This window comes from Giraffa tippelskirchi, chromosome 6, assembly GCF_054371585.1.
Source record: "Giraffa tippelskirchi isolate mGirTip1 chromosome 6, T2T-mGirTip1v1.2.pri, whole genome shotgun sequence".
Lineage (NCBI taxonomy): Eukaryota > Metazoa > Chordata > Mammalia > Artiodactyla > Giraffidae > Giraffa > Giraffa tippelskirchi.
Window position 1 is genome coordinate 157,292,201 of NC_137280.1, and position 14,643 is coordinate 157,306,843.

The 14,643-nt window shown below is 38.6% G+C and overlaps 1 protein-coding gene across 2 annotated transcripts in view; it reads right to left on the reverse strand.

Moving 5' to 3' along the window:
* The window catches only part of LOC145511171 (uncharacterized), an 89,624-nt gene that overhangs the window by 14,054 nt on the left and 60,927 nt on the right, over positions 1 to 14,643 (reverse strand). Inside the window, exon 5 of one of the 2 annotated variants that reach the window (XM_081503982.1) lies at positions 4,484 to 4,658. The exons of the other annotated variant lie outside the window; for it this stretch is intronic. Coding sequence (XP_081360108.1) covers positions 4,649 to 4,658 — 10 coding nt within the window. The 3' untranslated portion in view covers positions 4,484 to 4,648. The remainder of the gene's footprint in view (positions 1 to 4,483; positions 4,659 to 14,643) is intronic. 2 annotated transcript variants of the gene reach the window in all.

Genomic DNA, 14,643 nt, shown 5'->3' on the forward strand with positions numbered 1-14,643 from the left:
ACTGCAAGGGTTGAAGTCAGCTTGAATGGGAGAAGCAGGGCCAGGAGTGGGAAGGGCTATAGCCACTGCTACCATATGGCCAGACTTTTTTTGTTGTTGTTCAAGAGAAAGTAAAAAATCTGTATCATTCTTCTGATATGTAAATGTGGAAAAAAGTTGTAAACAGCCTGCAGGAAAATAGTTTGCACAATAATGATAACAAACCCTTACAAAAACTCCCTATGTGCTAGGGATAAGCTCCAAATACTTTACATAACCTTGTTTCAGCTTCCTAACAACCACTTGAGGTTTGTTCTATTTTGTCTCCATTTTCAAGATGAGTAAACTGAGGCATAAGCAAGTCTATAACTTGTGCAAGTTCACGCAGTTGTCAATGGCAGAGGTGACTTGAAAGGAGAAACTTTGTTCCACAGTTCATACTCTCACACTCTGAAGTGTCCCAATAAGAAAATTTCTCCTTCACAGAGCTGCTTATAAGTATTTCATTAATTATAGAACTGAATTAGCTGTTTCTGGCTCTATACTGATGTATTTCCATATGATTATTTTTCTAAAGTCATTTTTTAAAATTTAGAAAATTTAATAAGCCATCATTGTTTTTAAAGGTTCCAGTTTGGAAGAGGGGAAATTTTAAGATTGTATTACTTATTGAATATTCTAAAAGTAAAAGATCATTTTGGAAAAATGTATATTTTTTAATGTTTCAGCTATCACTTCCCATTTTGCTTTTGATTAACTTTTTCATTGTGAAATACTGAACTGAAACTAGAAGCCAACCTAAATAATGACTTCTAAGTTTCATTAGAAGAATAAATTCATAATCTTTAAAAAATGCGTTTGTTTCAAAAACTAGTAGCTCACCATATAGTATGCTTGAACTCTCTTTGAATTTTCATGCTTTATTATCTTATCCTGTATTCACATAAGAATCTATAACTGTCAGTTAATTAAATTATGAAAAAGCAAAGGGGTTAGAAAGTGTTTATTCCTTGTGTAGAAAATGCAGATATTTTTGGTATATACCACATGTACCTCAGAATTTCAGCTTGTTTTAGCTTCATCTACTACTTTAAGAAATGGAATTTCAGATCACTCTTTGGAGAGGGTTTAACGTCAAATGGTCTTAAAGTTTATACTCAATTTAGCAACGCCAAACCACCAAGTCAATCTTCAAAAATCCTAATATATAAATATCTTCATTTCTGGACATACCTCTAATTCCCAATTTGTTAAAATATAAAATATCATCTGAGAAGGGTTTATTGTGGTTGTTTGCTATTATAGTAGAACACTGCATAATAAAGATATATACATGTATGCTTGGTTATTTAATTATTTATTTGTTTTTGGCTGTGCTGGGTCTTTGTTGCTGGGTGTAGGCTTTCTCTAGTTGCAGCAAGTGTGAGCTACTCATCGTTGCAGTGCACGAGCTTCTCGTTGCAGTGGCTTCTCTTGTTTGAAGCATGGATTCTAGGCACATGGGCTTCAGTAGGTGCAGCACATGGGCTCGTTATTTGTGGCACATAGGCTTAGTTGCTCTGCGGCATGTGGGGTCTTCCCAGACTAGCAATTGAACCCACGTTCCCTGCATTGGCAGGTGAATCCTTAACCATTGGATCACCAGAGAAATCCTATATATGTCTGTCTATACACACTGATACATAATTATAGTTGGAGGGCTGCTTCCCTGGGTAGCTCAGATGGTAAAAATACTGCCTGCAATGCAAGAGACCTGGGTTCATTACCTGGGTCAGAAAGATCCCCTGGAAAGGGCATGGGAATCCACTCCAGTTTTCTTGCCTGGAGAATCCCATGGATAGAGAAGCCTGGTGGGCTACAGTCCATAGGGTTACACAGGGTCAGGCATACTACTGAAGCAACTTAGAACACATATATGATTATATATGACATGTATTTTAAATAACTCATAATAGTGGTGTATGTGTGTATGTAGTGACAAAGCATAAGTAAAGAAGTAGCACTCTTTGATAGTGACCTCAATCAAGACACTCAGAAGTACTTCAGCTTTGTTTTCCCTAGCTGTATTGCGATGTACTTGATATATTAATTTGTGTAAGTTTAAGGTATAGAATGTGATGATTTGATACAACTATATATTGCAAAATGTTTATCAGAATAAGGTTAACTAATACATTCTTTACCTCACATAATTGCCATTTTGTTATTATTGTTACGGTGAGGACATTAAAGTTTCACTCACAGCAACTTTCAAGTGTACAATACAGCACCATTAACTATAGTCACAGTACTGTACATTAGATCTCTGAAACTTATTTTTAACCAAAAGTTTGTATGTTTGACCACTGTCTTCCCATTTTCCTCATCCCTCAGTCCATAGCAACCACCACTCTACTCTCTGTTTCTGTGAGTTTCCTATTTTTAGATTCCACATGCAAGTGAATTCATACAATATTTATCTTCCTCTGTCTTATTCATTTCATTTTGCATAATCCCCTGAAGGTCCAACCATACTGTCACCAGTAGCAAGATTTCCTTCTTTTTTATGGCTGAATAATATACCAATTATATATATACCACATCTTTCTCTTATCCTTTTATCTGTCAGTGGACAATTGTTTTCATGTCCCGACTATTGTAAATAATATTTCATTTAACAAGGGAATGTAGACATTTCTTTGAGATAATGATCTTATATTCTTGAGATTTATACTTAGCAGTAGGATTGCTAGATCATATGGCAGGTCTATTTTTTTTTATTTTATATTAGAGTATAGTTAATTTACAATGTTGTATTTTCAGATGTACAGCAAAGCAATTTAGTTTACATATCCATATATCTTTTCTTTTCCGACTCTTTTCCTATGTAGGTCATTACAGAGTATTCAGTAGAGTTTCCTGTGCTATATAGTAGGTCTTTATTGATTATCTATTTGTGTGTGTTAATCCTAACCTCCTAATTTATCCCCTCCATCATTACCCTGGTAGCTCTATTTTTAATTTTTTGCGGAACCCCCATACTGTTTACCTTAGCAGCTAAGCCAATTTACAGATTAATGGAGACTCTCTAAGCTTTCATTCATAGGTCTATGGTAAATCTCAGAATTCACAGATGTGGCTTACTCACCAGTGGTTTTTGTTTGCCCTTGGGTGATGTGTACTGTTTTTAGAGAGTTGATTACTCACCCTACAATTGGATGGTATAAGCCTGTCCCATCATATCTATGGCCAAGTCTCTGGAATTTACATCCAGACTTTTCAGAGATGTCATTGCAAGGAAGACACCTGAAAAGTCCCTCCTGCTAGAATGATCCACCCCCACCCCAGGTTTAACTCTTTCCAAAGAAACATCTCTTGCAGACTCCACTTTTTGTTGGAGAAGAAATATTCACATTCATTATATAGGAAACAGGTCCTACATATCTTCTCTAGGATGGCTATTCATTTTTCACTAATAAACCTCTGTCTGAACCTAATATTGACTGTGGATTCACCAGTATCCTTTTTAAATCCAGACTTCTGACTTGCCCCAGCTCCAAAATCATCCTACTTCTCCTTAGACTAAGTAGGAGCAATTTACTTAAGCAACACCATGAAAGGATGTCAAATTCTAATTGTTCCTCACCAACAGAAGGCACTAGAAATATTATTAAACCCAAACACATACACACAATATAAACTAGTGCTTTGCCCTAAAATTTCCATCCCCTTCCTTACACTATGCAGTTTCAGCCAGCAGAATGCTTAGCATTTTTATTGTGCTAAAATTTAAGTCACCCCTAGTACTTTCTCCTCTGACCTGGCTGTTGCAAGCACTGAAGGTAAGTGTCAAGTTTGAGGAAGTCATTAAACACTCAGCAGACTTTCAGACCCTCAGTTGAGTTTCTTCCAACTGAGCTGGGACCATGGAGATGCAGTGCACAGCACTGGACAGGAAGCCAGGCTTAGCTAGGTAGCAGAGAGGTCTTAGATAAAGCAAACAAACCAGGGCTTTGTGAGATGACAAAAAGGAAATGAACAAAGTCACACCCGCAGCCCATCAACCAACAGTCTAGTGAGCAAGAAGCAAAAGCCACAAGACCAATGGCCCCCAGTAGTGAGAATATACTGCACAGGTGATCAGGAGGGAGCTAGAAATAAGTTCTGTCCTTTTAGACACTTTGGTGTATTCTAATTGCCCAGAGCTCTGCGAAGAAAACGAGGGAAGAGCCTTCTTGGTTTTGAACTAACAGTAAACATAATGTTGTTGTTTAGTTACCCAGTCATGTCCGCGTCTTTTGTGGCGTAGATTGGGACTTTCCAGGCAAGAATAATGGAATGGGTTGCCATTTCCTTTCTCCAGGGGAGCTTCTTGACCCAGGGCATAAGTATATGACTTGCTAAAAGCTATTTTGTAAAATAGCATGAATCTGATTTTACAAAATATTGTCTGATATGAACAATCTTAAATTGCTGCTAAAAACACTATTTATTTTAGAAGCAGAAAAAGTGAAAGACAACTTACAACTTGAAGATTTAGCATTATGTCCAGAATCTCTTTGTCCCTCAGCAAAGATAAGCCCAAGCCTTTGGAAGCTGACTACTTTTTTCCTTGTTCTCAAAATACAGAAGACCTTTGTTGATAATGAAGACCATGAGGGAATTTTGAACCAGGATGCTTCTTAAATATTTAATAATATCTAAACAATAAGAAAGTTACATTTAATCTAGACATTAAGGACATTACATTCTAAATGTTAAATAAAATGAAGAAACAGGATAATTTACAAACCATTAAAAGTTAAATTACAGAATAAATATCTTTACCTTGAACATTTGGGAAAGATAGTTATGTGTGTGTGTTTAAAAATAAATTGAATGTTTAGATAATGTTTCATGAAGGGCACAGGAAAATCTAATTGGAGTGTAAGCAAAGGATAGTAACCAAGACATCCTCAATCCTCAGAAGCAACTTAATTAAAGAAAAGAAATAGGAATGAGTATAATGCATGTGGAAAGAGAATGGATGAAATCAGTCTGGGCAAAATAGACTGAACATATTAGGTAGTAATTAGAAAAATTATACAGTCAGGTAGTCTGAGACTTGAATATATGGCTGAAGAACTTGAAATTGACATGTTAAAAGGACATTATAGTTTCTATAACCGGGGGTGACATATGAACAGAATGTTTTAATAAGATAGGTAAGTTGGGTCTATGAAGAGATGAGTTAATTTTTCCATATTAGCCATAAGACTAAATCCATTAATTCGGGCATGATATGCTAAGAATCTAACTAATAATGGGGCACTTGAAAAGGAAACAAAAGGATGAATTTGAGAAATGGTGAAAGAGGAGGAAACCCAAGTCCCTAATAGACTGGATGTAGAAGAATAAGACACATATCAAGTGTAACTACATCAATCCTATAAGTACACAGGCCTATAGAATACTACTAGAAAACTCCTGGGAGAAACGGAGAGGCTGAGAAATGAGGTCTAAAGTGGGGGCTGGGGGTGCATTCTCATTTATTTTTTGTATCTACTATCATTCAAAGCAGTAACTATTGGCATTCAACATTTGTCCTTGGCTAGCATTAAGGAAAGGAACATTCTAACTTTGAGGAGCTTTTAATATAGTTAGGCAAAAAATACAAGGCAGACTGCTGTAGGAAACAGCACAGAACTAAATGTAAAACTTAAGATAATGAATAAATGGTATTTTTATCACTGATAGAACTGAAAATAAAGGGATAACACAGGAAGTGGAGGCAGTGGATTAAAATGTCACAACTGGGAAGCAGGATTCCCAATCTTGAGTTATGCGTGGAGAGATTAGAGATAGAAGAGGAGTAACTGAGGTGGAGCCAGCCAGGGCGGGAATCTGCTGAGCTGTCAGAACACGGCCCTGAGGCTGCGATGCTGCAGAAGTAAAAGCAGTACTAAGTAACAAGAACAGTTGCAAAAAAGCCTGCCTTAAAGGGAGGGTTGCAACGTACAAGCAAACTGCAAGTTACAAGTTACAGTTACCAACTACTGAGTAAAACGGAGGTGACCACAGTCCTTTTTCTCCTAATCTCGTTCGCAGGTGTTTGCTCTATAGAGATGGAGACTGTGTCCACACTCTCTTTTCTATTAAGAAGAAATGTTAATAACTGTAACAAGCACTTCTTGAAAAATGCCTCGTTTAAATTGCTATAGAAAGTTTTACACTTGAGAAAAAAAATGTTAATGGATTGTAAGCAGCAACAATTTTGCTTTTTAGTTTATCCAGTTCCTGGTGTGTTGGCGGGGGAGGGGGAGGGGACAAAGAGTAGGAAAGTGGCAGAAAAACAAAGTAATTAAGACAAAAATTAAGCTATTGTACCAACCACTGCAGAAATGGGATTCTGTTAAGAAGTAAAAAGAATGAACTCAAGCTTAATCAGTGATGAGTCGGCCAAGCACAGGATGGAGCTTCAGTGTTGTTAATCTCAAAGTTGACAACAGCTACTAACCAGAACATATAAACTAACTTTGAAGTAGTCTTAAGTGCCTTCAACATTTACTGCTTCAAAGGTAGGACTATCCTTCTCTACCTCATCCAGTCATTGTTAGGATTAATTAAGACACCATCTGTAAGTCACTTAGCACTCTGAATGGTTAGCAAGAGCTTTTGAAGTGTTACATAATTACTGTTTGGAGAATTTCTTCCTACTTGCTGAAATAAAGGACTATTTTGAAATTAAAAGAGGCTTACTCCTTGGAAGGAAAGTTATGACCAACCTAGATAGCATATTAAAAAGCAGAGACGTTACTTTGCCAACAAAGGTCTCTCTAGTCAAGGCTGTGGTTTTTCCAGTGGTCATGTATGGATGTGAGAGTTGGACGGTGAAGAAAGCTGAGCGCAGAAGAATTGATGCTTTTGAACTGTGGTGTTGGAGAAGACTCTTGAGAGTCCCTTGGACTGCAAGGAGATCCAACCAGTCCATCCTAAAGGAGATCAGTCCTGGGTGTTCATTGGAAGGACTGATGTGGAAGCTGAAACTCCAATACTTTGGCCACCTCATGCGAAGAGCTGACTCATTGGAAAAGACCCTGATGCTGAGAAGGCTTGGGGGCAGGAGGAGAAGGGGACGACAGAGGATGAGATGGCTGGATGGCATCACTGACTCGATGGACATGAGATTGGGTAGACTCTGGGAGTTGGTGATGGACAGGGAGGCCTGGCGTGCTGCGGTTCATGGGGTCACAAAGAGTCAGACACGACTGAGCGACTGAACTGAACTGATTTGCAAATACCCTCCTTCCTAGTTTCCCATCTGAAATGAGGGCCCTATATGTGATAATGAGCACTTTAGTGCCCTTGGATGACCTTTGAGAAAAGATTTTGACATTTTGACATTTTTAGGCTCTCTCCAATTTCCTCTTTTGCTCTCCTGGAAACAGATTTCTAGGCCTAATAGATATTTAATATTTCCTTATAGATAATATTTCCTGCACACTATCTGTTGTTTAGCTATAATACATTCCACAGTAGTTGAGTAACTGCCAGGTTCCAGGACTGAAGCAGTGATACAGTTTCACATATGATTTCTCTACATGTATCACAACAAAAGATACCTGGGTAAGAAACTAGAAGCAATTAAAAATTCAAAGCAATGGTTTGAAGAACACCATTAAAAACGAAAAAGCTAACTTTGTCCAAGATTAACTAGTATTTTTTTCACTGTCAAAACACCAATTTACCTATCCAGATTTTTGTAATATGTATGGAATTTCAAGTTATTACATCATACTACCAACAAGTAGATTGTTCCATTCATGTGTCCTGAACAACCACTAATACGGTATTGTTTCAAGGAATTTTCAGTTCAGTTCAGTCACTCATTCGTGTCCGACTCTTTGCGACCCCATGAACCGCAGCACGCCAGACCTCCCTGTCCATCACCAACTCCCTGAGTCCACTCAAACCCATGTCCATCGAGTCAATGATGCCATCCAGCCATCTCCTCCTCTGTCGTCCCCTTCTCCTGCCCTCAATCTTTCCCAGCATCAGAGTCTTTTCGAATGAATCAGCTCTTCGCATCAGGTGGCCAAAGTATTGGAGTTTCAGCTTCAACATCAGTCCTTCCAATGAACACTCAGCACTGATCTCCTTTAGGATGGACTGGTTGGATCTCCTTGTAGTCCAAGGGACTCTCAAGAGTCTTCTCCAACACCACAGTTCAAAAGCACCAATTCTTCAGTGCTCATCTTTCTTTATAGCCCAACTCTCACATCCATACATGACTACTGGAAAAACCATAGCTTTGACTAGACGGACCTTTGTTGGCAAAGTAATGTCTCTGCTTTTTAATATGCTATCTAGGTTGGTCATAACTTTCCTTCCAAGGAGTAAGTATCTTTTAATTTCATGGCTGCAGTCACCATCTGCAGTGATTTGGGAGCCCAGAAAATAAAGTCAGCCACTGTTTCCACTGTTTCCAATCTATCTGCCATGAAGTGATGGGACTGGATGCCATGATCTTAGTTTTCTGAATGTTGAGCTTTAAGTCAACTTTTTCACTCTCCTGTCTCACTTTCATCAAGAGGCTCTTTAGTTCTGCTTCACTTTCTGCCATAAGAGTGGTATCATCTGCATATCTGAGGTTATTGATATTTCTCCCGGCAATCTTGATTCCAGCTTGTGCTTCATCCAGCCCAGTGTTTCTCGTGATGTACTCTGCATATAAGTTAAATAAGCAGGGTGACAATATACAGCCTTGACGTACTCCTTTTCATATTTGGAGCCAATCTGTTGTTCCATGTCCAGTTCTAACTGTTGCTTCCTGACCTGCATACAGGTTTCTCAGAGGCAGGTCAAGTGGTCTGGTATTCCCATCTCTTTCAGGATTTTCCACAGTTTATTGTGATCCACACAGTCAAAGGCTTTGGCATAGTCAATAAAGCAGAAATAGATGTTTTTCTGGTACTCTCTTGCTTTTTCGATGATCCATTGGATGTTGGCAATTTGATCTCTGGTTCCTCTGCCTTTTCTAAATCCAGCTTGAGTATCTGGAAGTTCACAGTTCACGTTTTGCTGAAGCCTGGCTTGGAGAATTTTGAGCATTACTTTACTAGCCTGTGAGATGAGTGCAATTGTGCGGTATTGAGCATTCTTTGCCATTGCCTTTCTTTGGGATTGGAATGAAAACTGATCTTTTCCAGTCCTGTGGCCACTGCTGAGTTTTCCAGATTTGCTGGCATAATGAGTGCAGCACTTTCACAGCATCATCTTTCAGGATTTGAAATGGCTCAACTGGAATTCCATCACCTCCACTAGCTTTGTTCGTAGTGATGCTACCTAAGGCCCACTTGACTTCACATTCCAGGATGTCTGGCTCTAGGTGAGTGATCACACCATTGTGATTGGGTCGTGAAGCACTTTTTTGTACAATTCTTCTGTGTATTCTTGCCACCTCTTCTTAATATCTTCTGCTTCTGTTAGGTCCCTACAATTTCTGTCCTTTATTGAGCCCATCTTTGCATGAAATGTTCCCTTAGTATCTCTAATTTGCTTGAAAAGATCTCTAGTCTTTCCTATTCTATTGTTTTCCTCTATTTCTTTGCATTGATTGCTGAGGAAGGCTTTCTTTTTGCATATGTGGAAATATATAAGCCACATAGATCCATAATATAAAAACATCTAGACATTTGTCAGTGCCCTCTTCCACCACTGTACACACTGTGCTATTGTTTGTATATAAAATTACCACCCACTAACTCTTGGGAAAGCTGTTTGAGTCATTTCCAACAACATATTCCATTGAAAAAGAAATGCAAAGAATTTTCAGGTATATTGAATAGTAAGCTGAAGGAACAAGAAAGTGTTGATGAACTGTATAATACACCCTTATTAATTTCTATCACTCATATTACCCAAGGATTCTCTCAAACTTAATCACAAAACATATCCTGACCTTTAACAAGTAGCAAGGCTGAAATGTTAACCTTCAACATTTTGCAAAATTCTTCTTTAAACACTTCCTCTGGAAAACACACAGCTCAAAGTGCTAAAATTGTCTCCTATAATAACCACAGCAGGATCCTAACAAACCCGCTTTTAAAAACCAAATAAAGTCTTCCGTGGGGGTGGTTCACCACTTCCCCTTTTTTTAACATGCAGGAACTAATTTAGCTGAGAAGATAAAAGCAAAAGCTGCCTACAGATGTACAAGGAAACTAGATCCTAAAACAAAATACCTCAGTGGCAAGAGGGTCTGGTCCTTTTCTGTAGAAAGAGCCTTCTCTGACTTAGAAGGTCACACATGAAAAGCAAAGGAGTCTGAAATCTGTATATATTAATATAAATGGTAGACAGAAGAAAGAGAAAAGGTACACAAATTACTTTCAATTATATTTATGTATTTTCCAATTAAATAATTTTATACCCATTTTCAATTTAATACCATTATAAAGATATCAAGAACTCAGAATTAAGACAAAAGGCCTGAACTTTTTGTGGTAAGCATTTAAGAATATATGCATATATCGGATCATTATGTTTTACACTATATATTTGTAATTACATGTCAATTATATCTCAATAAAACTGAAAAAGATATGATAAAAAATAATCATTATGAAAGACTACTTTCAACTACCAACACCACCAGAAGAGTTAAGAGCCAAGAGTATTATCAGATGACCAGACTCTCCCCTTTCTTTCATAGAAAGAACTCATGAAATACCATCTCTTCTATAAACCCTTGCCTCTTTCAGAAAGATGGTCATTTGATCCCATCCCAGGTGGTCTAAACATGCACATAGCATGTGACTTTGTCACTGAGAATCCCTTTAAATGTACTTAGTTCACTACTTGTTTATAAATTCCCAACTTCATTTGTGCAATTTTCAGATTATCTACTTGACTCTATATCTGTGGGATGTATTGTGTGGACTCTGGTAGATTATGAACTGCAAGATTATTAGCCACAAACCTCATTAAGATATACATTTTCTAATCATCATTTAGTAAGTGTTCTGTAGTTTTTAATATAATGACAGAAGTAGAGGGAAATACACATAAAAATGCAGACTCTGGCCATACTCCCAAGGTTCTTTGTGATAAGTTTTACTGGAATACTTATCAATAAGAATATATCACATTAAGTTTTCTATGAATTTTTCCTTTAAAAATATGTAAGAGACAAGCATAGCAAATCTTATCCTTTAAATAAAAGAAAAAACATGGTTTAAAAAATGTTTCATTCAGGAGGCTTTCATACTAGAATGCAACTTGGAAACATTTTTACTCTATTGTTACAAACTATTTTTTAAAAGTGGGACTTGAATACCATATTAGGAGAAATGTGCATGTGGATTTTGATTAGAATATGAAGTATCCCTGTGTGTATCTTCTTCTTTCTGAAATCCGTATGAATCCAGCACTCCAGGCTACTTCCTGACTTCTCAGGACATCCCAGGGGAATATATCATTATATTTTCCTTCTACCTCCTTCATAGAATATTTTATCTGCTGAATCACATTGTATCAAAGTTTGTTCTCTATCTATATACTTCATTTCTCCAGGCATCATTTTCTAGAAATACATTTGCCTTTTAGTAGGTGTTTTAGGAGATAACTTCTTAAACCAAGGAGTTTTTAAATCTTTCAAACTATGTCAGCTTTCTACATTACTGATGTACCTACTTGGCTAAAGATCTATGGCTTGTGGAGATATTTTCAAGCAAGTTAAAAATTAGAAAAACAGCAACTATAAAAACAAGTGGTTGTTTTACACAGTTAACTAGTAACTTAAGGTTTCCTGTACACCACCCCTACAGTTTAAAACATGACAAAATCAGTCTTCCATTTTTACTGTCTCTAGAGTGGGCTCTGTCAATGCCAATGGCAAAAGGAAAAACTGGTTAACTCCTGCCTTTCCCCCAGGCTCATCCTTTCTCCATTTTATGTGGAGGAGGACTTGAGGAGAAGTAAAGGACTGTCAACTTGAACTCCTTCTTAGGCTAGAGAAGGAGCCAGTCATTACAGCATAATGTAGTTTCTTTCTCATTCTGGTAGACTTCAAGCAGGAGAAAAACAATTCCTACTCTACACAAGAATAGGTCTTACGGATTTTTAACGTAGCCTCCAGTTCTTTCCCTCCCCACATCCACAGCTTTGCCACATAACTTTGCAATGCTCCCTAGAGTAGGTGGGTTGCAGTTCTCTGCCCCTTAAATCAGGATGAGTCATTGACTTGCACTGCTCGATGCTACTTGAGCAAATGTGGCGCAGCACAAGGTTGACAGTGCTTTGCACTTTGGGACCTGACTTCTTGGTGCTCTGGGAGCCCTTTAGCTGCCACGTGAATGAGGCCCTGTTTTTGCAATGATGTGAAATGAACAGGTTTGCTGGATGATGTAAGCGAGTGTTCCAGATGATGCGACACACACAGTCCAGGCAGTCCTCTCATCCCAGCCAACGCTGAGCTGTCCCTGGGCATGTGCAAGAGGCCACATCAAGGGTGCCCTAGCTGGGTTATCAGCATACAGCAGACACAAGAGTGAGACACAATCAGCTACAATCAGGAGCAAAATGATCATATAACCCTAGCCCAAATCACCATCATGACCATGGAAACAAAAAGCTAAATAAACAGTTGCTGTGTGAAGCCATTAAATTTTGTTTTGGTTTATGACTCAGTGAAATCTTACAGATATACTGACTGCATGGGAAGGGAAATGGAACTTGTTAATTAAGGAAACATTTCATTTTTCAGCATGAGTTTGGACTTTTTGATGTTCCTAAAAGCTAACGTTGGTCTCTCAGAGAGGTGCCTATATTTGCCCTTAGCATGTCATAGTTTAAAAAATGTTATCTGCAGTTCACGTTGGTTGAATTGTCCAAGGAATAAGAAAACCAGAGACAAAGGTCTTAATGGTTGGTGTGTCTCTGGCATCCTAACAGCCCTAATGGCTCTTCTCCAGATGAAGACCTTGGACTGAACAAATGGAGGGAGGAGTTGGAGGCAGAAAGTAGGAGCATTCCTGTAAGTAGGATGGCAGTTAAGGAGCGGTGTGGTTGGAGATTATCATAGAGAAGTGAAGAAGATGCTAGAATGAGAGCCAGAATCTCAGAAAAGTTGAATTCCAATTGGACCGTGTTGGGAAGGGCCTAACTTACTGCAGTACTCTCTCTCTGGTACCCTAGGGTAAGTTCTAGTTATCAAGTTGTAAAATATTTCCTATCCTCCCTTATCATTTCCCTTTTAAAATGACTCCATATGTATACTAACACAAATTTTGTAGATTTTCTCTGCCTGGTATGGTAACCTTAGGGAGACTACAAGGAGCAGCTGGGAAAAAAAAATGTATAACCCTAAAGAGGACTGAAACACCTAAACGGACTGTCTTTTCCGCCTCTTCCCCCATATGGTAGAGGAAGCTGGCTTCTGAGAGAAGAAGGCAGGAGGAAATCTGAGTTTCAATACCCAGAAACAGATAAATGTGCCTGAGGTCCAGAATTATTCAGAAGATGCTAGATGAAAAAAATCTCTTTTAAGCAGGTTCCATTTGTACATCTTTCCCTCCTTAAATAATCCACTTGAAATGATTCTTGGTTACAAGATGGGGAGGTTAATGCAAATGAAATACTAAACCAATATGTAGCTAATTTCATCTTTTGAATTATCTTAAGTAGCAGTCCTGTCTTATTCTGAGGCATCATTTTATTTCTTGTATTACAGTTATTTTTGAATACATATTATACCTTCTGGTGCATTGCAAGCTATTCAAAAGAAAGAGTCAGGTGCTGGTCATTAATGAATACCACAAGCACCCAGAACTAAACATTTTTTGAGTAGTTGTTCAGTATCCTTTTGATTTAGTGTAATGAATGGATGAGTAAATAAATTCCTGAATATTTACACATTCAACAAATACCTAAAGAATGAATTCAGTTAGTGAGTAAAGTGATTTTACTTCAAGAGTGAAGACAACTCTTGAGAGATCCTGAAATTCCAAGATGGCAGAGTAGAAGGACTTGTGCTCATCTTTTCCTGCAAAAACTCCAAAGCTACAATTTTCTTCTGAACAACCATCAACAGGAAAATGTTGGATCCCACCAAAAAAAGATACTCATGTCCAAGGGCAAAGGAGAAACCCCAGAAAGATGGTAGGAGGGGCAAAATTACCTTTAGAATCAAACCCCATACCCACCAGAGATGCTCAGAAGGCTCAAACAAAACCTTGTGCACATCAGGAGACCCCATAGAGACTGAGCCAGACCTGCTTTTGACTGTTTGAGCATCTCCTGAGGAGGTACGGTCCAGCAGTGGCCTGCTACAGGGGCAGGAGCAGTGGGCGCAGCAGATCTGGGTCACACAGCTTGGGCATAAGCTCTCTTGGAGGAGGTCACCATTAACCCCACCATAGAGCTGCCAGAACATGCCAAGGACTGGGGAAACACACTCTTGGAGGGCACAAACAAAACCCTGTTCACCTCAGGACCCAGGAAAAAGGAGCAATGACCCCACAAGAGACTGACTCAGACTTGCCCATGAGTGTACAGCAGTCTCTGACTGTGGCGTGGGTCAGTGGTGGCCTGCTGCAGGGTCAGGGGCACTGAGTGTGGCAGGCAGTGCATGCATGGGACCTTTAGAAGGAGGCCGCCATTATCTTCATTACCTCCACTATAGTTTGGCCACAGGTCAAACAACAG